This window comes from Pristis pectinata, chromosome 19 (genome assembly GCF_009764475.1).
Source record: "Pristis pectinata isolate sPriPec2 chromosome 19, sPriPec2.1.pri, whole genome shotgun sequence".
Classification (NCBI taxonomy): domain Eukaryota; kingdom Metazoa; phylum Chordata; class Chondrichthyes; order Rhinopristiformes; family Pristidae; genus Pristis; species Pristis pectinata.
Genome location: NC_067423.1, coordinates 14,786,899 through 14,813,070, shown reverse-complemented (window position 1 = coordinate 14,813,070; position 26,172 = coordinate 14,786,899). Strand labels below are relative to the sequence as shown.

The following is a 26,172-nucleotide window of genomic DNA, read 5'->3' as shown; positions in this document are numbered from 1 at the left end:
GGTAAAAATCAAGAAAGCATGACAGCTAATTTTGAATTATCAGCATCCTGACACGCACTTCATGGAAATCCCTGATCCAATGTGTGTAAGGCTAGAAATGAGCAGTTGGTTCTTTCTTGTTGTATTAAAAGCTTGGATGCCTGAGAAATAGACAAAGCAGTAATGAACATCTAGGCCTCTTAATACACTGAAATTAAAGATGCAAATCTTGATCTCAGTACACTTCTCTATGATTTTTCCACTCCTTATGTGTAGTTGTTGAGAATTTGTAGGGACATCTGTGGGAAATGTTAGATTTGTTAACTTGTAGCATTCTTGCCTGTAAGCTAGAAGTTTGTCAATTTAACAGCCATTCTTGGGCTTGAGTGCATAAGACTTCAATGTACCTCCTATACAAGAGGTTTCATCTACCTGGGAAAGAAGGATGGTTCAAATCTTGTGGCACTATTTGGTTGTGTCGTGGAAAATATTCCTCCCTCAACTAATATCAAAAGTAATACACTATCTCAATTACCTGGTCAGCAATTTTAAGTGGATACAAGCTGACACAACTACAGATCCCCAATATAAAATATAAACTGCAAGATCTATAAATCATATGGTTAACAGCAATATTTTCCAAAAAAAAACTTCATTAATTGAAAGTATCAAAATCATAATTACATGATCATTCAGCAATGAAACACTTTTTGAAACAGCTTTAAAAACAGCATGAAGTACATCTTCCAAATAGTCCTTGTTACTGAATTTTTAGCGTTGTTTTGAAAAGGTACCTCAAAGCTATAGCACTATTACAGTGATTTTGAAATAACTATAAATGTAAACTGAGCACTGTTGAAATAACTTGACATCGTCAGGAATGCAGTTTGTCAGCAGTTTATTCAATGATTAATTCCACAGAAAATCACATTACAAGTGAAACAATTGAATATCATCAAAAGAAAAAAAAGTACATAATGTGAAGACAAATTACCTACTTCGTGTATAAAAATACACCATTCAGTATTACCAAAGAGAGAGAATAGCACATAACATAATTTGAATCTTTCAATATAAAATGTTTGTTGGTCTTAAATATAATCTCAGTTAATTTTTAAGTAAGGTGGAGGAAGATAGGTGCTTGAGTATTGATGCACATAACATTTTTGAAGTAAAGACAAGTTGACAAGGCCATGTGTGATTTTGAATTTTATAAACATTGATGTTGAGTACCAAAGCATGGAGCATGAAAAACAGGATTTAGATTTCTGTCTGGTCTTTTGAGGCTGCTTCATCATTCAATATCATAGTTGATTCTCTACCTTAAATTCACTTTTCTGCCTGATTCCCATATCATAGATATTTACAACACAAAGAGCCATTTGGCCCATTATATCCACGTTGGCTGAAAAAGCTATCCATGTTCTTGCTCTTGGTGTGTTGTAACTTACAAGGCTATTATCAAGTGCTCAACCAAAAACATTTTAAATTTGGCAAGAGTTTCTACCTCTATTGCAGCTTTCTTACTCATTATCAACCACAACCAATTTTTGTATCATCTACAGACTTCTTAATCATTTAAATATAAAATCACTAAGAAGAAATCATTGAGAGGAGGGTACCTGGCACTGAGCCCTGTGGAACACCACTGCAAGCAGCTTTTATTCATGAAAACACTATAATTTAAAGTTTACACCAAGCTTGCTACTTTCTCTTGAACCCTAAATAACCATGAATATAAACTGAGCACTATCAAAATAACTTGACATCCTCAGGAATGCAGTTTCAGTCATCAATGATTAATTCCACAGGAAATCACAAGCGAATCAATTGAATATCATCATAAGAAAGCAAAATACATCCTGTGAAGACAAATCACCTACTTAAAGGTGTATAAAAATATACCATATCGGTATTACCAGAGAAAGAGAACTCCTCTGAGCAGCATCCCATGAACCAAAATTCCTTCAGATAAGATTGAACCTTGACTTGAACCTTGAATATTCTCAATGACTAAGCATTAACAGCCTTCTGGGGGGAAAAAAAATCCATAGATTCACAACCCTTTAAGGAATACCTCCTTCCTAAAAGGCTGGTATCACAGATGAAAGGCTAGAGAGACCAGAGAAACAAGGTTCTTCACCTTACAGCAGAGAAGATAAATGGAAGATCAAAGATTTTTCTCGTTGATGATCAAAACTTGTTTCCAGTGACAGAGGGCACAACTTTTAAGAGTTTGAACCATAGGGATTTCCCCACCACCCCCATATTGATGCTGAAAAGCTTGATGGAAACACTTAAAAGTAAACTGCTGAATTAACTGAAGAAGAATGCTTGGATATTGGGAAAAAGTAGGTAGTGGGACTATATGTACAGTATGGCTCTGCCAAAGATCTGACAGTTACAGTAGGCTAAATGGTTCCCTTCCATGCATATCTGCTTACGACTCTAATCCAACCTCAAGTATAATTTATGCCACAAAGGTAAACTATAAATGAATCCAAAAGGTGTAAAACAGACCAAGTAACAAAGTTGCTTCTTTAGAAGGCACAATTGGCAATTTCACACAAGAAACTACTTTTACAGGTTGGACTGGATTACAGCAGGGTGTTCAATTACAAGATGTTTTTCTAGAAATGCAAGAATCCTTTTCCAGGAATCCTCCTGAGCATCGGAATGAGGTTTAGTTGTTCCTCCCCATAAGACGTTCACTGCAGGAAGAAAAGGCATTGGAAAAATATTAGATTGAGGTATGTATCATTGCTGGAGTCCAACAGTTCAATTCTTGCAAGCATCATAATTTGAATGAGGCGTCAGGTTGAAGACTACCAAGGCAGAATGTGAGGCGTCAAGTTGGAACTCCTGCCAAGTTGATGCTAGGCACAGATTAGAGGAACAGCATCTTATATTCTACCTTGGTAGTCTCCAACCTGACGGCATGAACATTGATTTCTCTAACTTCTGGTAACCACTCGCCTCTGTCCCTTTTTTTCTCTTTATCCCACCGGCCCCCATCACCCCCTCTCTTTCCCCTTCCCCTACCCTCGCGATCTGCCCATCACCCACAAATACCTCCCACCAGCTTCCCTCCTCACCTCCTTCCCTTTATTCCATGTTCCACTGTCCTCCCCTATCAGATTCCATCTTCTTCAGCCCTTTGTTACTTCCACCTACCAGTTTTTTATATCATTCTCACCTTCCCCCCTTGCCTATTAGCCCCATCTCGCCTGGGTCCACCTATCACCTGTCAGCTCTTACTCCACCCCTTCCCCCCACCTTTATATACCATCTAACTCTCCACTTTCTTTCCAGTCCTCAGGAAGGGTCTCAACCCGAAAAGTTTGGATAGACCAAGCTTATATCCACTTGAGTTTAGAATAGCAAGGAAGGCTGATTCAGAGGGGTCTTGACAGGGTGCACGTGGAGAAATTCTTAGGGAGGAAAATACCCACTTTGGCATCAAGGTTAAAAAGCAAAATGATCTTTTCTCTCACATTCTAACCAATGCCGACAATAATTTGAAATGAAGTTTCAGGCAATCATTTTTTTATTTTGATAATATCTCTATTAAAGAGAAATGTAGGATATTGGTTTCAAATAGTACACTGTATATATGTTACTAAAGAACTGGAGAATGCATATTGTGGAGAAGTATACAGTTATAAAACATAGAAACAGACCCTTTAACCCACCAAGTCCAAGCCAGCCATCAAGCATCCACTTACTCTAATCTTACACCTATCCCCAGATCTCCGTCAACTCCCCCATCTACACACTAGGAGCAATTTACAGTGGCCAATTAACCTCCCAACCTACATGTCTTTGGGACGTGGGGGAAAACGAGCACCTGGGAGAAACCCACACAGTCACAGGGAAGTATGCCAACTCTACTCAGATAGCAGTATAAATCAGGATTGAATCTGGGTTGCTGGTCCTGTGAGGCAGTGGCTCTACTAACCATGCCAATGAGCCATCTTAAATGAATAGAAATGAAAACTATACACTCAAATTTATATTCAATTACACAAGGGAATGGAATGCTCAGTGCCATTGTACAACACCTTACCCACAACACCACCCCCCCCCACCCCTCAAGGATACCTGCAGTTTAATTACTGGGAACAAACATTATCATTAGTAGTATAAAGTTGCACTTCAACTAATGTAATAGCTCACCTATTTTGTTTAGTGAAAGTATCTTAAACCTGGTTACCCTGAAATGTGGGCTATATGGAGGCTCAATTAGATGTCCAGTCTGAGGATAGGAGATTGTTGTAAGCAAGTGATCATTTCCTACAATCTTCATCAGGTTCTGTATCTGAGAGAAAAAGCAACCAAGTTTTCACCTACAAATACTTCTAGTCAAGATCCTCAAAATCTCATCTGCAAGTATGCAGAATATGCATTTACCTCAACAGCAGATTCTGGTGCAGGCCAGTTCTGATCATCTTCACCACAGATAATCATCAAGGGGCATCTGATTTTGTCAAGCTTACAATCAAAGACAAGAACTTATGTTGCGAAGAATTAACAGCAGTTTGTGTTATGAAATCATTTAAAGCGAAAATCTGAAGACATAGGCAAGTAAAAATATCCCTTCTACAAATATTCAAATAACATTTTGCCATTAACTTAGCTCAGAACTCTCTCTACATTAATATTTGGAATTCAAGCAATTGATTTACAAATTGAGTTTGTACAACTATGGCATTCAAATATGGCACATAAATTTAAAAAAGTAAATTATTTGAGTTTTTGATTTCTCAATTACTGCATGTAGCTGAACAATGCAGTTGCAAAATTATCTATTCCTACCATTAATAACTTTTTTTAAAGTAGAAAAATGGCCAATTTACAGGTCTACATCAAATGATCTTTATAAATAAAGGAGCACGATGAAACACTTGCATTTGTTTTAAAATATATTTTTTCCACTGATACCTCAAATTGCACTTATACACATTACATCTTGCCTGCATTTGTGGCCTGGCAATATTCCATAAACAGATCAAGTATTTTTATGAACAAAAAAGTCTCTGCTATTAATGGCATACAAGTTCAGGGTCTAATTATAAGCCCAAAACAAAGTGCAGTAAAATGCTCATAATCTATTATCCTGTTATTTGGAAATCCCATTTCCCTCCCTCCGTTGAAACTCACCTGGTTCACTGAAAAATCTATTATACTACTGCAGAATTTCTTTTAAAATAAGTGAATTGAAAAGGAGTAACATGCAATGGTCCAGAAAATCTGCCAAATCAGCACCAATGTCCCAAGTGTGCCAGATTACTGGAGATTTACTCTATAACATTCACTGGTGAAAAAAACATCACGATGACAGTTGTGTGTGTTTTGGTGCGCTGCAGAAGAATCTATGTAATAATAATAATATTCATAGCATTTATTAAAATAGAGCTTTTTAAAAATTCCACTGCAATACCTGCCCTGTAGGAAAGGCACTGTTAAAAGCAATCAGCAGCTATCTATCACAGAGGCTTGCCTCCATTGATGATGATTTATAGACGGTCATACAAATGGTAAATTGTTTTATTTTTGTCACATGTACCAAGGTACAGCAGAAAAACTTTTATTATTTCCATTGTTAGTAAAAGCTTTTTACCTTCACGAAGAACTTTGAATCATTTGGGAACGGCAAGGGAATGTATTTCCATATCATAGAGCCATCTTCCGCAAACTTAATTTTATCCATGTGACTTGGTGAAAAGACAGGAGAAAAAACACAATTAAATCCAAAATAATATTTTATTCTGTACTGTGTTTTAAATCCATTAACCCTTCCCTTCTTTGAAAATAACATAGCTTCACACAGCCTACCAATTTCACAACAGAGGTTGAGGCATTTGCCAACTCTCTAAATTTAAACTTCTTTGCTACAACACCCTCATATTATAGCCTGCATCTTAAGGAATGAATACACATGGAAGAAAAGCAGTTATACATAAAAAAAGAAAATTCCAAGAAGTTAGATCAACTTACTCATTCTCATCAACAAATAGATCAGCATTTCCGTCCTTGAGAAGGTTAAAATGACTTCCACTGATGCAGACTACACACTTGGGCTGAAGGAAAAGTGTAAGGTCCAGTGAATGAACAAACAAGATCAACAGAAGAGTTTGTATTCTTTGTAAAAATGAAACGAGAAGCTGAGTGATAGGGTAACAAAACCAAATACCAGTAAATGAACCCACTGCCTGCAATGGTATTAACCAGTCATGATCATTTTACAATTTTGCACACTAGATCAGAACTGGAAAATATTCTCATTTAGTTGGGAAAATATTCATTAGACTGTCTTGACAGAAGTTTAATTGCTTTGCAATGGCAAGACCTAATGAGTAAATCTGTTTTAAAACATACAGATTCTTAGTTTGAAAACTGCAGATAAATAAACAATCTATTAATTCCCATTTTAACGCTTAACACTGAAAATTTTCTTTCATAAGTTTATTCAGCAGATGTTTCAAAAATATGCTACAGTGGTCAGATTATCACTCAAAACTTAGTGAACAGACATAAAACTAGTTTAGATCTGGCAATAATAAAATGACTTAAAATGTTGCATTGGAATCTTGTACCAAGTTTCCATTAGATCCCAAACTTAACATTCCTCTTTTGCAAGTCACTTTCATAGTTGACTAAACTTACGTGAATATTTTTGAGCTCTGTTGCCATCAGGAGTGCCACTGTAAATCCAAGCGAAAGCCCAACAAGGGCAACTCTCCCTTTTGCAACCTTTGGATGGTTATTGAGGGCAATAAAGGCCTCCTGTGTGTCAGTGAACAATATAAATAACTTTCTTATTTAACAACATCACTGAATCCAACAACAATAAACATCAAACACATAAAATGTTTTTGACCCTGGAATTTTGACAGGATATGACTTCTGTCATCCTTTGCCTGTGCCTGACTTTGGCCCATTTATATTTTGGAGGTGTCCTTTTCACACCACTGAGTTGCCTGCTTTGGGAGTACAAAGAGGAACTATTCCAATCTTCCTTGTTTTCTTTTTTATTTAGAAGTTTAAAATTTTTGAACTTAATTATTTACTTGAATGCAAATACTCAGAAAACTGGCGAATTATCAATTTCAAAGTCAAAGTCAAGTTTATTGTGTCACGAACCAGCAACAAAAGAAACACACTGAGCATGATTCAGTGTTAAAAACTATTTTATTAATCACTACTTATGATAATACGTAAAAGTAAAAATGTTAGTATGTTAGAATTCAAAAATGTTAAACCTCGAATGTTAACCCCAAAAACTAAACTCTTCGTGTGTGTGTGACAAAGTCTCAAACTCCAAGTTCAGGAATGGTTCTTAAAGTTCAGTTCCGCAAGCCATAAGGTGAAACATGAGCAAGGGCTTCTTCAACAACCACTGTTGTCTGAAGATAAGACGTAGATGTAGAGAAACAGAGAGAGAGTAATTACAAAATCCAAATGTTCCACGATGGAACCCAAACAACACTTCAGTGTTTACTCGGTAGTGACTTCCTCACCCCGAAAAGCATCCGAATCGTGGTCGTCCACACAAATACCTGTTTCCTTCTACAGGTCAGCAACAAAGTGAACTCCACTGGATTACTTCCAACTTCCATACATGGATTTCAGTGGCAGACACAGTTATTGTTTCTCATCCATCGATAGAGAAAACTAGCAGGCTGGTGTCTCTCTCCCTTCTCTCTCTCTTCTTCTGACTTCTTCAACAACGTCATTATGTCCTTTATCTTCTATTGACGTAAGCATGCCACACACACACAATCTCTATCTAAAAGGGACATTCACTGAGTCCGTAACAATTGTCATGTACACAAGGACACGTATGCACAGATGCAATGAAAAGCTTTTGCTGACATTGAGCGAGAGCTCAATTATCATCAATTATTCAACTTTCAAATGCAGAAGTACTTAAAATACTTAAATCCAATGAAATATTCTTTACCTCAAAGTAAGAAAGTTTTGGTTCAAAGACTTCCGATGATGGTGGAACATCCTTATGTCCTATGTACGCCAAGGCGAGTGCTGCAAATCCTCTGGATGCAAGAAGAGCTGCTCGGTATTCAACAAGACCACCTCCACCACCCCACATGTCTAGAACTGCAGGAAATGGTCCAGGGCCTAATAAGAACATCAGGATATACAGTTCTAAAATGCAGTCAACACATTGTTCGAGTATAGTAGAACATTATGTACTCAATCTAGGTCATGATAACAGCACACGTTGAAAGTAAATGTTGTGGAACAATATGCATTTATATACACCAACACTTTTTACACAACTCATTCTCAGGATCCCCTAAAGTACTTCACAGTCAATGAAGTACAATTTTGGTCCTCTTGCTTGAAGAATATACATGCATTGGAGGCAACCCAGGGAAGGTCCCCTGTCGATTCCTGGGATGAAGGGACTGACTACTGAAGATTCCGCCAATGCCCAAAGGAGTTTAGAAGAATGAGAGGTGATCAAATTGAAACACAAGATTCTGAAGGGACTTGACAAAGTAGATGTTGAGATACTGTTTCTCCTGGTGAGGAAGGAGGCAGGTTCTGAAACAAGCAGAATAAGGGACACACATCTAAGAGAGATGGGGGATTTCTTCTCTGAGGGTTTTTGAATTAACCCAGAAACGTTCAGGGCCAAATTAGATTTCTGATTTATGGAAAAGTCAACAGTTATAGGCAACAGGCAGGAAAATGTAGCCAAGGCCATGATTATATTGATTGATGGAATATACATGAGGGACCATATGCTTCTACTACTAATGTTTATGTTAAATTCTTGTGCAAATTGCAGCAGCCAACTTGCACACAGATGTCATCAAACATCAACTTGTTACATGACAAAAGTCATCTGAATGCTACTAGTTAAAGGAGATACATCCGTCAGAATACCAGAGAAGATACCTTTTTTCTGTTTGAAATGGTGCTGTACAACTTTTATCACCTACTTAGAGGTGTACAAGATGATAAGAGGCATAGATCAAGTGGACAGTCAGAGACTTTTTCCCAGGGCGAAAATGGCGAACACGAGGAGGCATAATTTTAAGGTGATTGGAGGAAGGTACAAGGGGGATGTCAAAGGTATGTTTTTTTTAAAACAGAGTGGTGGGTGCGTGGAATGCACTGCCAGCAGAGGTTGTGGGGACAGTTACATTTGGGACATTTAAGAGACTCTTAGATAGCCACATGAATGATAGAAAAATAGGGGGCTATGTGGGAGGAAAGGGTTAGATAAACATTAGAACAGGATAAAATATCAACACAACACTGTGGGCTGAAGGGCCTGTACTGTGCTGTAATGTTCTATGTTCTATATTCTTTAATATATTGTCTCATAACTCTGGAATGACAGTTAACTCCAATATCTTCTGACAAAAGCAAGCATTCTAACAATTAGCAATAGTCAAAACTTCAATATATGTCTGTCAAAACTAATACAAAAAATAATTCAAGACATTTAATAGGTCAGACAGCAACTGAATAATTTTACCATGAAAAGAGCCCACATATAGTTGGGGGTTTTCTCCCAATATAATATAGTGCTGAGGATCACCAATTATGTGTCTGTACATTTTCATGGATATAGTATCAAATGATTCAAATTATAACCAATTGACTGACTCAACTGAATAACTGTGGACTTCCAAATATTCAATAACTGGAGAAAATATACGTTCATCTGTTACTGGATGTCGGGCAAGTAGACAGGCAAGTTAAAGATGATAGGGTTGAGAAGTGTGGTGGGGAGGTCCAATCACTGTACTGAAATGTTTTGATGGGGTTTCAGAAGCATGTGGAAGGGGCCAAGGTCAAATCCATGGATGACACCAGATCATTGTTGTGTGGGAGCAAGAAGAGAATTCATTGCAGGGATGCTCTGGTCAAGATTGGGTGCAATTTCATCCAGCAGAACAGTGAAGAAGGATCAAAAAAATGAGCTGCTGGAGGAACTGAGCAAGTCAGGCAGCATCATGGAGGGAAACGAACAGTCAACATTTCAGGTTGAGACCCTTCGTCTGGAAGGAGGATAGTATAGTTAATCGGACCAAAAGCTGCAGCTGGGTCAATAAGTACAAGGAAGGATAATCTATCCTTTAGATTACACTACATGGTAGTGTAGAGGTTAACGTAACGCTTTACAGTGCCAGCAACCCAGGTTCAATTCCGGCCACTGTCTGTAAGGAGTTTGTACGTTCTCCCCGTGTCTGCGTGGGTTTCCTCTGGGTGCTCCGGTTTCCTCCCACAGTCCAAAGACATACAGGTTAGGAAGTTGTGGGCATGCTATGTTGGCAACCGGAAGTGTGGCGACACCATGCAAAAAGATGCATTTCACTGTGTGTTTCGATGTACATGTGACTAATAAAGATATCTATCTATTGCTGGTATAATTACATAGGATGGCCTTTGTAACTTTGAGAACAGATGTTTCAGTACTGTAGCAGGAGAAGACACCAAAATGCAGGGATTAAATGTGGTGTTCTGGAAAAGATGAATGTGGACATGGGAGGTGATATCACTAGATCACGTCACCAGAACAACGATTATGATTATTTGTACATTAATGCCATTGAACTCCTAAAGTAAGGAGCTTAATCTCATAATGCAATATCATATAAAAGTTGAAAAAAAGAGTAAACCAAAAGCATATAATGTCTGAGAATACTTTTTATGTCTGTGGATACTGCATTAAAATATCACATTAAATGTTTGGGATTTTATTGACCATCAAAAGGAAATTAAAAAGTCGGTTGGAATCTTCAGGATTTTTTGCCAGGATTTTTCCACTGATTGTAATTGGATTATTTTCTTTAAACCATATTTTACTTATAATGCAATTTCAGAAAATATTGGAATTTTGTCATGGCCAAGAATTGATATGTAACATTCAAGAAAGCTTCCTGTCAATTAGTTGCTTCAAAGGGATTCACTCTGGAATGCATGATCCTTGTTAGTCATGTCACTTGAACAATCTGATATTGTTAACATACATATTAATGTTATTGAATGCCTAAAGTAACCCAAACCCATGTGCCTTATGCTTTATTCTTTTCAAGTTTGATATAAAGCACAACACTAAAATGATTAGGTGTGTAAAGTTTGAGTCATCAGAAGGAAGGAAGGATTAGTGGTGGGACATCCATAGTACTGAAGTACTGGGAAATTGAGAATTAAGAATATGAAGCTTTTTGCAAAGCATTTACTTCCACACAGAGGAAGGAAGTGTTGATCGTCTCTTTAGAGCTTAGAAGCAACAAGAGAGGATATTTCAGAGAACAGCACTGCAACAAAATATAACATAATGGAGATCAAAATGCCATGACCTGTCTTCTTTGAACATTGGATGATATAATGCATATGAAATTGATTGAAGGGCTAATCATATGAAGAATACTGTCATCAATATCTCACTCCTTTGAATCCAATTTCCTCAAAACTGTTAACTACCTTGCCCTCTTAACCCATATATTAGCTGCTGTTAGTATTGGCATTATCACTTCGGTATTGTCCCAATGCCCTTCATTTCTGATATCACTATCCCTCTCATAAAAATCAAACCTCTATCTTGCACATTACTGCTCCTTCTCAACCTTCATTTTCAACCTAAAAGATAGATTATTCTAAGCATTTCTATCATAGGACAATGAACGATAAGGTAAACATGCAAAATGCATGATGGTCATTCAGTTAACCCAGAACATCAACAGTATTACAGAACAGTCAAAAAGGTGAGATGCACCTGTGCCTCCCTAAAAAGGTTGAAATTTAAGCTGTGTTCCAGAGAATAACTATATCTTCTGGACTAATAGCAAGAAAAAATTATATCTTCCAAAACATTGTCACTTTGATGGATCATTATCTGCCTTTTTCTATGGCACGGACTTCAGGTTCCTTAGCAAACATTTCTTGCTAAACTAGGAAGAACATTTTGGTCATTAATCAAAAATCTGAATACAGGATCTTGCTATACAAAAACAGGCTGCTGCATTCTCCTACATAATAGTAAACATCCTTCAATGTAATTCACTGAATTCAAGTCACTTTGATATACAAAGATACACAATAAGTGCTACGTAAAACTATTTTTCTCCAAGTTTTTCTATGGTAAGCAATCAGGTAGATAAAAGAAAGAAAATGACATAGAAAGGAATTGAGAAAGGATTGAGAATAATTGTAGGCAAGTCTATGGAATACTAGGTACAAAGACAAATAATGGAATAATATTGTTTTGCAGCACAGAGTTCCATTACCTGGTGGTAAGAATAGTGTTCCAACAACACGACCATCTCTGACCTCTAACCTAGTGGTGCCTGGGGCCATATAAAAGCGTTCTAATACAACCGATGCCAGTACTGCTTCCTTGTCAAAATTACTGGAAATCCACCCATTGTGTACGGAAACAGTTATTGAAAATGGGATGGTTATATCCTTCTTCCGCAACCTAAAAGGTAAATTGGCATAGTTAAGAGATACAACCTATAGCTGAATGTCAAAGTAGAAGTTTAGAAATGGTGCATAATTGCAGATAAAAATAAAAAAAACTGCAGATGCTGAAAATAATAGAAAATGTTGAAAACACTGATCAGTCAGGCAGCACCTGTGGAAGGAGAAACAGTTAACATTTTAGGTTGAAGCCCCTTCATCAGAACTGGGAAGAGAAAACAAATTGTAAGTTGCAAAGAGGGTCAGGGAGTGAGGAATAGGACAAAGAGAACATCTCTCATTGCGCAGGACTGATGTTGCCATGGGATAAGCTATTAACAAGGTCATCTTGCAAATGGATTAATGGGGGCAGTTACTTAGAGAAAACATGGCCATAAAAACTCTGAAATGAGGGCAGTTAGAGAGAGTACACAGACATGGGCATAAAATACAGGTCAGTTGGATATACCCAGCTGGTCAAGTGATATTAATGAACATAGAAAAACTGAGCAAATATCACAGACGGATGCCTTTGCCTCTTCTGACATAGACAGAGAAAGCAGGTTAACTGAAATTACAGAATTTAATATTGGGTCCTGAAGATTGCAATGCACCCAGACAGAGGAGATGCTGTTCCTGACACTTACAATGGGCATCATTATAATAGTGCAAGGTGGTTGCACACAAGTCAGTGCAGAATGAGAAGGAGAATTAAAGAGACAGGCACTTGGAAGCTCATGGTCACCCCTGAGGAAAGCAGGCACCCAACTTTTGGTTTCTCCAATGTACAGCATTTCTTTATTAGTCACATGTACATCGAAACACACAGTGAAATGCATCTTTTTTGCGTAGAGTGTTCTGGGGGCAGCCCGCAAGTGTTGCCACGCTTCCAGCGCCAACATAGCATGTGAACACAGAATGCAGCGCACTAGGTCAGAAGAAGTGTACCCAAATTGCTGCTTCACCTGGAAGGACTGTTTAGCTCCCTGGATGGTGAGAAGGGAGGGATCGAAAGGACAGACATTGCATCTCCTGCAGTTGCATGGGAAAGTGCCACCAGGGCAGCGGTTGGAATTGGAAGAGCAAACCAGGGAGTTGTGAAGGTAAGGGAAGGGAAGATGTGTGGGGTGGTGGTTGAAGGCAGAAATTGCAAAAGATGATCCACTGAAAGGGGATATTGGTGGGGCAGAAAGTTAGGAATAGGAGAATTCCATCTTGCTTCACCTAGGAGGAGAGGGAGTGAGAGCAGAAGTACGGGAAATAGATGAGATATTCCGTTATCCATGGTGGAGGGAAAGCCATAGTTCAGGAAGAACAAAGAAATCTCAGAAACACCTGCATGGCAAGTCTCAACAATGGAGTAAATACAATGGAGATGGAGGAACTGGAAATGTGGAATGGAGTCCTTACAGGATGCAGTATGGGAAAAGAAGAGAAATCACATAGTAGGAACTCAATTTATGGCTGCCATTAAGGAGATAAGAGACGAGAGGAAGGGGGAGATAGCTCCCATATTGACTCAAAGGTATGCAAGTCCTGGTCCACAAGATATATGTCTGGAAGGAGAGGTTATGCACCAAATTGGCAAAGTACATTGGGAAGGGTGGCCAAGAGATCCATCAGGCTCTCCAAAGGTAAAGCCTGGCAGAACTTGGGCAGAGTAGTCAGCAATAAGAGTAAGAATTTGCACATAATGGAGAAATGCTACAAGAAATTTCATGATCTCACAAGATCTGTTCACCACTGTTTACATCTACAGACTGTCGGAAAATTCATTCAAGTTCTTTAAGCATGAACCCTGCACAGAAGGATGCAAGGAGATTTTCTACAGCATCTGATTGTTGCTGGTAAGGACTGTAATATGGACAAAGTCACTTGGTTTGCCAGGGGAAATTTTATTTTGCAGGCTCTTTATGAAAATTGTCTCTCAAGGAATATGTTGCATCCCAAGCAGCCAATGCCAACCTTCTCTACTGAGCTGTAAGATAAGCTGTGGGTGCTGAGCAGGATCTTGGTCTCCTTGCTGCTCCTCCTCTGGCACTGGGTGCAGTATAAGGTTTGCCAAATCAAGTCTCTGCATCTACTTGGTATGTACTGTAGAGTGTCTCCAGACAAATGAAGGCAACGAATTCTTATCAAGGAGACCTATAGCATTTTCCTGATATGTCCAAATCTTACACATCCATTGCTCAATTGCAGAAATAATTCCTCAATTTACAAAAAAATATGGTTTTGATTAATAAAGCATTTGCCAGAAAAGAAAAGGAATATAAAGAGTAATGTGAACACTTACAAATCACTAGGGAAGTAGTACTGAGCAAATTGCTGGAGCTGTGGGCTGACAAGTTACTGCATCCCAGGGCCCTAAAAGCGGTGAGATGGGTTGATGCATTGGATTTAATTTCCAAAAGTTTTCGAGCCCAGTAAAGAGCAAATGTAACTCGTTTGTTCAAAACAAGAGAGTGACAGAAAACTATAGGCTATTTACCTTAACAGTTGTCATTGTGAAAGTTATTAGACTTTATTGCACTGCACTTAGAAAAATTCAAGATAATTATCCAAAGTCAACATTTTATAAATGGGAGTTGTGTTTGACCAATTTATTGGCATTCTTTGAAACAGGGATACGTCCTGTGGATAAAGAGGAACTAGCAGATGTACTGCACTTGGATTTGCAGAAGGCATTTGATGAGATGCCACTTCAAAAGTTGTCGCAGAAAATAAAAAGTCATGGTCAAAGAGAAAATGTTTTAGCATGAAGATTGGCTGACTAATAGAAAATTAAAGTAAGATAAGTAGGTATTTTTCTGATTGGCGAGGTCTAACACATCATGTGCCAAAGAGATCAATGTTGAAGTCTCAACATTTTACAATTCATATAAATGACTTGGATGAAGGCACCAAAGGCATGGTTGATAATTTTATAGCTGGCACAATGATGGGTATAAAAGTAAGTTGTGAAGAGGACTTAAGGATGCTACAAAGAGATAAAGGTGGGTTAAGTGAGTGGGCAAAGATCTGGTACAATGGAATATAATGTTGGAAAATGTAAAATTAGCCATCTTGGCAAGAAAAATAAAACAAAAAAGTCACCTAAATAGTGAGAGATTGCAGAGGGATCTAAGTATCCTCGTGCATTGTTATGTTGCAGCTATAAAACTTTGGTTAGACCACATTTAGAGTATTGTGCACTGTTCTAGTCACCGCATTACAGGAAAGATTTGGAGGCTTTGGAGAGGATACTGAAGAGGTCTACCAGGATGTTGCTTTGATCGGAGAGAACTAGCTACAAGGAAAGGTTGGACAAACTTGGATTCTTTTTTCTGGAGCGTCAGACAATGAGGGGCAACCTGACAGAAGTATATAAAACTATCAGAGGCACAGATAGAGTAGGTAGTCAAGAATCTTTTTCCAAAGGTGGAAATTTCAGATATTAAATGGCATATATTGAAGGTGAGATGGGAAAATTTACAAGGAAAATTTCTTTCACCCCCAAATGGAGAGTGGTATGTGCTTGGAACACGTGCAGGCAGATGGGATTAGTTAGATTGGCATCATGGTCAGCGCATGTAGAGCCTATTCCTGTGATGTTCTATGTTCTGACCACTTTTAAATAATAACCACTAGTTCCACATTCTTCCAAAAGAAGAAACAAGCTTTGCAGTAAAATGGCCAGATTTTTTTTTAAATACATATCTTGACAACCTAACAAATTAATATTATTTGAAGTCCTTCACAAACATCAAATTTAGCTCATCAGAAACTGATGTACTGACTATCTCAGACCCCCTTTGTCTTGCAGGAAAACAGAATATATTCAGTTCTAAACATAAAATACTTTCCCACCCCATCCACATCACCTCCCAAATCCCTTCTTTGAAAGAGTGGTCAAAAGGTAATAAACCATCACAGAAACATAAAAAAAGGAGGCTATTTGGCCCTTCAAGCCTGCTCTGCCATTTAATACTATAGTGGCTAATCAGCCAAAATTCAATACCCTGTTTCTGCATTATTCCATATCACTTCTGGACCCAGTGTTGTTCAGACAGCTTTCCAAAAAAAACAAAACATCCAATCCTGTTACTTCCCTCCCCATTAATCCAATCTCAATTGTCAAAGTACTGGAAGATGACATCCACAGCAGCACCAAGCACCACTTACTAAATCTCGAGTATGAAAATATTGTTGCTGGTAGCTGCCTGCAAAGTGTCACCTCTCTCCCGCACCATCTTTTTGCAGCTACCATTGGGCAGGAGGTACAGAAGCCAGAAGTCCCACACCACCAAGTTCAAGAACAGCTACTTCCCTTCAACCATTCAGTTCTTGAACCAACTGGCTAAACCCTAATCACAACTACAGTTCAGCAACACTATAACCACTCTAATGACTTTGCACTAAAATGGACTTTTTTTTGTTCTACTTGTTTTTTTCTTGTAAAATATATGTATCATTTATGTTTAATTTATATTTTTCTTGTGAATGCTGCTTATATGATGCTATGTGCCTGTGATGCTGCTGCAAGTAAGTTTTTCATTGCACCTGTGCATTCATGTACTTGTGCATATGATTAATAAACTCAACTTCTGACTCTGACCTGCTTATCACTGCTCAGTTTTGTTTTTGCTAGGAACACTCAGTTCCAGATCCCTTTACAATTTTAGTCCAAATCTGAACAAAAGAAAACAAGTGCTGAGTTCCAGAAAAGTTTCTACCCTTGAGGTCAAGGAAGCATTTGACCAAATGAGGTACAAAGGACAATGTAAGTTGCTTAATCTACACATTATCCAGCACTTGGAGAATTGTGTTCAGTTTTGGAAGCCCTGCTATAGGAAAGATGTTATTAAATGGGAAAGTGTGCAGCAAAGATTTAGAAGGATATTGCCAAGACTTCAGGGACTGAGTTATGAGAAGAAGTTAGACAGGCTAGGACTTTATTCCTTGGAGCATAGGAGACTGAGAGGTGATCTTATAGAGGTGTATAAGATCATGAGGGGCATAGATAGAGTGAATGCACACAGTCTTTTTCCCAGGGTTGAGGAATCAAGAAGTAGAGGGCATAGGTTTATGTTGAGAGGGGAAAGATTTAATAGGAACTTAAGGCAACTTTTATTTTTACACACGAAGTCTGGTATCTATGTGGAAAGAGCTGCCAGAGGAGGTGGTTGTGGCAGGTACAATAACAACTTTTAAAAGACATCCGGACAGGTACATGGATTGGAAAGGTTTAGAAGGTTATGGGCCAAACACTGCCAAATGGACCAGTCGGGCTGAAGGGCCCATTTCCGTGCTATATTACTCAATGAACCTAAAACACCCACTTACCTCACCGGATACAAGATGCACTACAGCAGCTCTCAAGGTTTCATTGATAATATCTCTCAAACTCATGATTACAGTCGGGAGGAAAGCATGGAAACAGCGTTCATGACAATTCCCTTACAAACCATGAAATATAAAGGTTCCTTCATCATCACCTGTTCAAAATCCCAGAACTTCCTTCCTTATAGCATTTTGGGAGTAGCTTCATCACATGGACTTGAGCAATTATTTGCCATCTTCTCAAAGGGACTTAAAATCATGCAACAAATACTCTCCTTGTCACCACATCCCCACTTCGTGAGTGGATTAAAAGAAATGAAATGATGAAGGCATACAAGATTTCAAAAATGTAAAAAACATTAATACAAAAACATAACTGGTCTATATCTTTTAAATGTCCACAACTTTTTAAAAAATTGTACCTCATTCCTTGACGATTATCAGGTGCAAGCTTCATGCTCCAGATTAAGCCCATCGGTTCTTGACCAGTGTAAGTGCCTCCCCATGATTTATCATGACTGACTGTGAACAATAATATTAAAAACTTATCCAAGACTTCTACTTGCAACAATTCCATCCAAATGAAAAGTTAGATATTGAATGCATGTACATGAACATACATTGAATAAATGTTTTTTCTAAAGACAAGACATATTACAAAGTTAAAATAAAATTAAAGATATCTAATCAATATGGTCAGACATTCTTTTTCAAATTAGCTTAGAATCAGATAAAAATCAAATGAAAAATTTTCTTCTTTCCTCCCTTCAGCTTATTTCACCATAAAACCCACAAGATCAAACTACTTTGACTACATGAAGCACTTTAGTCCAAATGATGCATCTGAATTTCCACCTGGTTTTCTAATTGAGGTTATAATCATTTACTGATATGCTGAGAAGTCATACCAGGCTGATCATGCTGTTGGTTCTTAAACAGCAGTTTATCTATTAATTGCAGAATCAATGCAAAAGACTACAGAAGTCAGAATTATAGAGCACAGAAACCAGCCCTTCATCACAACGTCCATACCAACCATCCCATTTACCAGTACCTGGTTTTGTAGTCTTCTACACCTTGGCAATTCAAGTACTTGCCTAAACATTTCTTAAATGCTGTGAAAGTACTTGCCTCTGCCATCCACTCAGGCAGCACATTTCCAGATTCCAACCTCTTACCCCTTATCCCAAACCCAAATGCTCTAGATTTAGACACCACCCCTTTCAGCCTCTTCTGCTCCAAGAAAACTAAAACCAGCCTATCCGGTCACTTCTCATAATGAAATAGTCTATCCCAAGCAACATCCAGGTGAATCTCCTCTGTACTCTCTTTTGTGCAATCATGCTCTGTTTAATGTGGTGATCAGAACTGCACACAATAATTCAATTGTGGCCTTACCAATGTTTTATACAGCTGTTCCATAACCTACACCCAAGCTAATAAAGGCAAGTATCCTGCATGTCTTTTTCACTACCTTATCTACCAGCTGCCACCTTCAAGGTTCCTTAAACTCGTATACCAAGGTCCCTCTATTCTTCAGCCCTGTGATTCATTGTTAATGCCCCATCCTTATTAGTCCTCCCAAAGTCCATCACATTGCATATTTCAGGATTAAATTCTATCTGCCATTAAATTTTAAACCTTTAATGCTGGTATCAAAAAAAAACTCACAGGAGCTTCACTGAAATCAAAAAGTGACCACTTCCCAGGATGAATCATCATTGCATTTTTCTGAGAAGGTTACATATAATGAAAACACTATAGCTAGTCAGTGTAAACAATTGGGTTGTTCCCTTCTTATAGTGTTTGGTGATCACTGCCGCAAAAGACAAAATGACTTCATGCACAGCATTCATTTGTAACCATTTCCACTTGCAGAGTTATTGTCAAGAAATTAATCAGCTCTTATTGAGAAAGTAAGCTGTAGCTTTGTTTTCCCTGCTCTTAAAATAAATTAACTTTACTTGATGTCCACTTGACTATTTTCTGTGAACAAAACACCCCATTCTAAATCATTGGCTGATACAGCAGGCTCAATAAACATGCTCATCAGATCTCAAGGAGGCTCCACAAACTATTCATAATGTAAATGTCCCCTTAAAAGTTTTTTTTTGAAAACTTATTGACCCACCTTCTGAGAGGAGATCACTTGCCACCTCTGTTAAAAATGGAAGGATGTATGAAAAGTATTTCCCACCCATGCTCAAAGCATCTCTCTTGAGAGTTAAAATTCTTTCCTAAATTTTAGTTACATGAAGTTCCACTGAAAAAGGTAAAAGATGCATAGTGTAACTTAGCTGCACAAACCTCGGACACTCCCCTCTGAATCACTGACGTAATGGGCGTATGCCATCCACCAATCATTATCTTCAGATAAAAGCTGCGAGTGCAATGTAATCTGTTGGTTTGGGACTAAATGTGTAATCTCAAGTTTGACTGGTTCATCCACGAGTCCTCTTGCTGGCTCTGCTTTGATTTTGGGTGCCACACTTGGATGATACTGTTTTGCTGTACCTAGATTTAAATAACAAATAATGTACAGAGGCATATCCATGTAACGATAATAGTTTCTTGAAAATTTACACATAATGTAGATTTTAAACAGCCTTTAAAAACAATTTAACTTCCACCACAGTCTATTTTAAATGTGTCTAATGTAAACAATAAGCTAATCTGCAACATCTTACTTTAATGTGATAAAATGTACCTTGGTGCTTTACAGAATCATTATCGCTATTGGTTTATTATTGTCACTTGTACCAAGGTACAGTGAAAAGCTTGTCTTACAAACCAATCATACAGGTCAGTTCATTACACAATGCAGTTACATTGAGTTAGTACAAAATGCATTGATGTAGTACAGGTAAAAACAATTACAGTACAGAGTAAAGTGTCACAGCTACAGAGAAAGTGCAGTGCAATAAGGTGCAAGGTCACAACAAGGTAGATCGTGAGGTCAGAGTCCATCTCATTGTGCAAAGAAACCATTCAATAGTCTTATCACAGTTGGGTAGAAGCTGTCCTTAAGTCTGATGGTATGTGCCCTCAGGCACCTGTATCTTCTACCCGATGGAAGAGGAGAGAAGAGAGAATGTCCTGGGTGGGTGGGGTCTTTGATTATGCTGGCTGCTACACCAAGACAATGAGAGGTAAAGACAGAGTCCAAGGAGGGGAGGCTGGTGTCCGTGATGCGCTGGGCTGTGTCCACAACTCTGCAGCTTCTTGCGGTCCTGCGCAGAGCAGTTGCTGTACCAAGCCGTGATACATCCAGATAGGATGGTTTCTATGGTGCATCGGTAAAAGTTGGTGAGAGTCAAAGGGAACAAACCAAATTTCTTTAGCCTCCTGAGGAAGTAGAAGCACTGGTGAGCTTTCTTGGCCGTGGCATCTACGTGATTTGACCAGGACAGGCTGTTGGTGATGATCACTCCCAGGAACGTGAAGCTCTCAACCCTCTCGACGTCAGCACCATTGATGTAGACAGGTGCATGTACACCGCCCCCTCTCCTGAAGTCAATGACCTGCTCTTTTGTTTTGTTGACATTGAGGGAAAGGTTGTTGTCATGACGCCATTCCACTAAGCTCTCTATCTCCCTCCTGTACTTCTAACAAGCTTTTTTTTACATTAACCAGTTTCATTTAAATTACCTATTGTGCTATACCTTAAGCTCTTGATGCAAACAAATTTCTAAAATGCCCACAACATGGTTCCAATGCAAATTTAAATGTGGGAGGGCAAAATGAAATGCTAAATTAATTCACTCTCCACCAATGTCAAAGTCAAGCATTGCAGCCACTTATGTTAATCAACTTACAAGGAAGGTGGTATTGTCTGAGGAAAGCATTAATCAAAATGTGGGGCTGCATTAGTATCCTGAAGTTTGATAGACTGCTTTTGGAAATCAGGGGGTACTTTTGCAGAACTCATCAGATCACAGTACAAAAGATCATAGTATGTAAAGGAACAGTGAAAGCCATGGAGAGAATGACAGTGTTTTCTCATTCTTTCTAGGGAATTTATAGATTTAATTCATGAGATGTCATTAAACAGCAGCTCCTTAGCTCTCACTGATAAAATCCCAACACTATAATTCCACCAAACCGGAATTCTGACAAGTTATTTAGTCACATTGGTATAATAGTAAACAATTCATTCTACAAAATAATTGTTGAGCAGGCTACAGATTTAAAAAAACAAATTTAAGAAACTATCCATCATTTTTCGTTTGACCGAGAAGATACAAGTTCATGCAGTATAATACTGTACCTGAAGTGAGCAGTTTTCCAACACGTGGTATCATTTTGCAGAAGTTATAAGAATAGCGACCTCTTATAAATTGTAGCATCCAAAAATATTTCATAACCTAGTGAAGCAAAGAATAATGCTAATATGAAAATATGCCAAATGAATCAAATAATGTCAGTTACGATTAAAATTACAAATGCTCCAGCTCTATGTATGTTGACTTTCTACAAGTGTCGTTTCATTTACAATCTGAAAATATTACATGATCCTAATGCATAAGTTTGTAACAGAATGTTTAACCCACGAACAATCTTCCCAGTTACATTTTAAACAGAACTACTGAAACAGAAAAACACAGGAATGCAGATTTGTTTTTATTGACATCGTTTCAACATTCTGATGGAAAGAGTAAACTGAATATATCTACCTAGGATTGAAAAGCAAAAGACTACAAATGTTGGAAAGCTAAAATAAAAGCAGAAAACAGTGTAATACTGAATAGATCAAGCAGAGAAACAGAAATAATGTTTCAATATGATGATCCTTCAATCAGAACTAGGGAAAATTTAAAATCAAACATGTTTTAAGTTGCAGAGAAAGGTAAAAAGTGGAGAAAACAAGAGAATGTTTGTGAAAGGATGGAGACCAAGAGATTGCATGACCAAAATGGATTGGTACTGGCAGACAAAGGTGGCAAAGGCTTGCTGTTGACCTGAAACACATAAATAGAAGTTGAACCAGGACAGGAAAGGGAAAAAAATCTGAAATATAAGATATAAAACACTGTAGCTGCTAAGTAATTGAAATAGAATGCTAGAAATATCCAGTAGGTTAGGCAGCATCTGTGGAGAGAAAAAACACTGATTTAATGTTGCAAGTTGATGACATGTAATCAGAACTGGCCTCAGCAGTTTTTCTAAAAGTGTTCAATTCAACATGAATTCCCGAGAGCTGTAATATGCCAAGTCTGATATGTTATTTTGGTATTAGTATTGGTTTATTATTGTCACTTGTACTGAGGTACAATGAAAAATTTGTCATGCATATCAATTCAGTAGACAGATCAATTCAGTAGACAGTGCATTGAGGTAGTACAGGATAAAAACAGTAACAGAATACAGAGTAAAGTGTCACAGCTATAGGGAAGTGCATTGCAGGTAGACAATAAGGTGCAAGGTCAAACAAGGTAGATTGTGAGGTCAAGAGTCCATCTCATCGTATAAGGGAACTGTTCAATAGTCTTATCACCATGGGATAGAAGCTGTCCTTGAGGCTGCTGATATGTGCCCTGCCTGATGGGAGAGGATAGAAGAGAGGAGGGAATGATCCAGGTGAGTGGGGTCTTTGATTATGCTGGCTGCTTCACCAAGGCAGCGAGAGGTGTAGACAGAGTCCATGGAGGGGAGGCTGGTCTCCGTAATGCGCTGGGCTGTGTCCACAACTCTCTACAGTTTCTTGCACTTATATTGGAACAGTACAAGAGGCCAAGGAGTTAAGGGCAAGAGAGGGATGGAGAATTAAAGTAACAGGCAACTAAGAGCTCAGGATCACCCCAAAGAAGGATGTATTCCAAAATATGTTAGTTTCTCCACTGTAGAGACAATTGGAAGCACATGAATAACTGTTTCATCTGGAAGATGTGATTATGTCCCTGGACAATGGAAAGGGGTGTCACGAGAAAAGTGCAGATGGAAGAGTACAGAGGGAATGTTCCCTTTGGAAGCGGGAAGGGAGAGATAATTACATCATAAGATAAGCATATCTTTATTAGTCACATGAATTTCACTGTGTGTTTCGATGTACATCTCTTGTGTTGAGTGTTCTGGGGGCAGCCCACAAGTGTCACCACGCTGCCGGCGCCAACATAGCATGCCCACAACTTCTTAACCAGTACGTCTTTGGAATGTGGGAGGAAACCAGAGCACCCAGAGGAAACCCACACAGACACGGGGAGAATGCACAAACTCCTTATGGACAGTGGCCGGAATTGAACCCAGGTCGCCAGCGCTGTAATACCGTTACACTAACTGCTGCACTACCGTGCCTGCCCTCATCATGTTTAAGGTGGTAGAAATTACAGAGGATGGTCCGTTAAATAAGGTGGTGGGCTGGGTGAAAAATGAAGTCAAGGGGAATCTCTATCTATGCTCGAGAAGGAGGAGAGGGGCACAAGTAGAAACACAGGAAATGGAACAGATAAGATTGAGAGCTGTGTCAACTGTGATGGAGAAGAAACCGTGTTTAAGAAAATAAAATGGAAGCAACCTCAGAAGCGCTGGTGTGAAAAATATCAGAAAAAATGTAACTGAGCTACAGAAGCTGGAAGAGTAGAACAGAGTCCTTGCAGGAAGCAGTGTGGACGCAGATACAGCCAAGATACAGCCAAGGCTTGCAATAGATATTGGTCACAAACTTATCCTGAAACAGGAAGCAAACAGTCAAAGGAAAGCAGTCAGACATGCACCATGTGAAAGTGAAAGCAGGGTGGATATTGGCATCAAGATGATGAAAGTTCTGTACAAGAGCAAGAAGCAGAACCAATACAGGATTCAGGACTGATCTCCTACATTGATGCCCAACTCTAGTATGGATACTCTATTTCTGTAATACAATCGGAGTACAAGAATGTTTCTCACAATAATGCACAGACACCTATTAGATTACAAAAAAATGACTGATAGCAATATTTCTATTGTTATTGTATATGAAGACGTTGCAACTGTGTCAAGTGATTCACTGAATAGAAGCTCAACCAACCTCACTGACTTCAAACTTCTTGCCAGTAGTTGGCACTGCAAAAATACATACAAAGTGCTTCAGCCTTGGTGGATTTGGTATAAATAAACAGGACTAATGATGAAGCTGTCTTTTAAAAAATTACTAAACTATTTACAATTAACATTAATAGTAGAATTTACTTATTCTTTAAATCACCTATAGTACACATCCTCTTCAAATCCTGCAAATCCTGAATATATTACAGCTTTCTTAAACAAACAAGCTTTGACCACAATAGCGGTCCTCAGGGTTCTTTAATACTGGCCTTATTTGCTGTTCCAACAAAGCTCACTTCATTACAAAACATTTCAGGAAAAAAATAACATTTACAATTTCAGGACATCTAAAGCACCCAACAATGAATAGTACAATCATGGTAGGATTTGTGTACAGGAGCAAATGACTTGCTGCAGTTGTACAATGGCTTGGTGAATCCCATCTGGAGTTTTTGTGCAATGTTGGCTTCAAGAAATGATACTCTTGCCATTTAGGGAGTATAAATTAATAATAATAAAATGATTCATGTGATGGCAGGACAGACATACAAAGAGAGATTAGGACAGTTGAGATCATCCAGGTGAGTGCAGAGTATTCCGTCTGACTCCTGACTTGTGCCCTCCAGATGAAGGAAAGACATGGGGTGTCAGGAGATAAGTCACTGCCATTGGATAACCAGTTTCTGACCTGATCCAAACCCACAGTCCACTTATTAGTCAGACTTCATGCAGGCACAGATTGTTTCATTTGCTGAGGAGCTGCGAGTGCAAGTGAACATTTGTACAAGCACCAATGACTCAGAAGGCCGTGGATTAAAATGTTCGCTCTTGGGACACAGTTCATCCCCTCAGCTGACATTTTGATTCAAACCCAAGATATGTTGGACTCTACCCTCTTTCAAGTAAGACGATAAACCTGAGAGAAAAGAACTGACTATTATCATGGCAGTATTTAATCCTCAACCGCTATAAAACTGCTTATGAAACAAAATACTTCCGCAGCAGATCAGAGAGACCGACAGCTCCCAAGTGCCCAGAACAGCACAGTCCTCAACCCTTTTAGGTCATAAGTGACAGAACTATTCATTCAAGCTTAAGTGATCAGAGACGAACAATAATTACTAGAAAAAATCCTTTACTGGAAATCATTTCGCAACAAATGGCCAGAGGTCCCATCCGAGGCGCATGCGCGCTGGCCTCCGGCTCGACTGTCGCGCTGTTGTTGTTTTCAATAGTTTTACACACCTGCCGCTAAACAGCCGTGCAAACTTCTTCCTGCCCCCAATAAACTTCTCATCGCCCGCAATCGTGTCCAGCGCCGGGCGATGACGAATAAACCGCCCAACTCCCCGGCTGCCCGATTCGATGATTCTTCCGGAGCCGTCGGCCCGGGGGGGGGGGGTGATCACGTGA

General features: G+C 38.7%; 1 protein-coding gene across 3 annotated transcripts; it reads right to left on the bottom strand.

Moving 5' to 3' along the window:
• Positions 1–860: 860 nt before the first annotated feature.
• LOC127580311 (peroxisomal succinyl-coenzyme A thioesterase-like) lies at positions 861–26,164 on the bottom strand. 3 transcript variants are annotated; one of them, XM_052033605.1, is made up of 12 exons: positions 26,005–26,164; positions 22,007–22,103; positions 20,047–20,253; positions 18,162–18,261; positions 12,249–12,439; positions 7,943–8,118; positions 6,646–6,765; positions 5,977–6,059; positions 5,600–5,693; positions 4,390–4,470; positions 4,156–4,297; positions 861–2,690 (listed from the first exon to the last, which is right to left on the bottom strand). In XM_052033605.1, the coding sequence occupies exons 2-12, from the start codon at positions 22,098–22,100 to the stop codon at positions 2,560–2,562; spliced, it is 1,419 nt and encodes a 472-aa protein (XP_051889565.1). In that variant the 5' UTR covers positions 22,101–22,103; positions 26,005–26,164; the 3' UTR covers positions 861–2,559. The 3 variants fall into 3 exon arrangements, with proteins under 3 accessions (XP_051889565.1, XP_051889566.1, XP_051889567.1); XM_052033606.1 differs by lacking the exon at positions 26,005–26,164 and adding an exon at positions 25,309–25,327; XM_052033607.1 differs by lacking the exon at positions 4,156–4,297 and having other exon boundaries at positions 2,559–2,690.
• Positions 26,165–26,172: the final 8 nt, after the last annotated feature.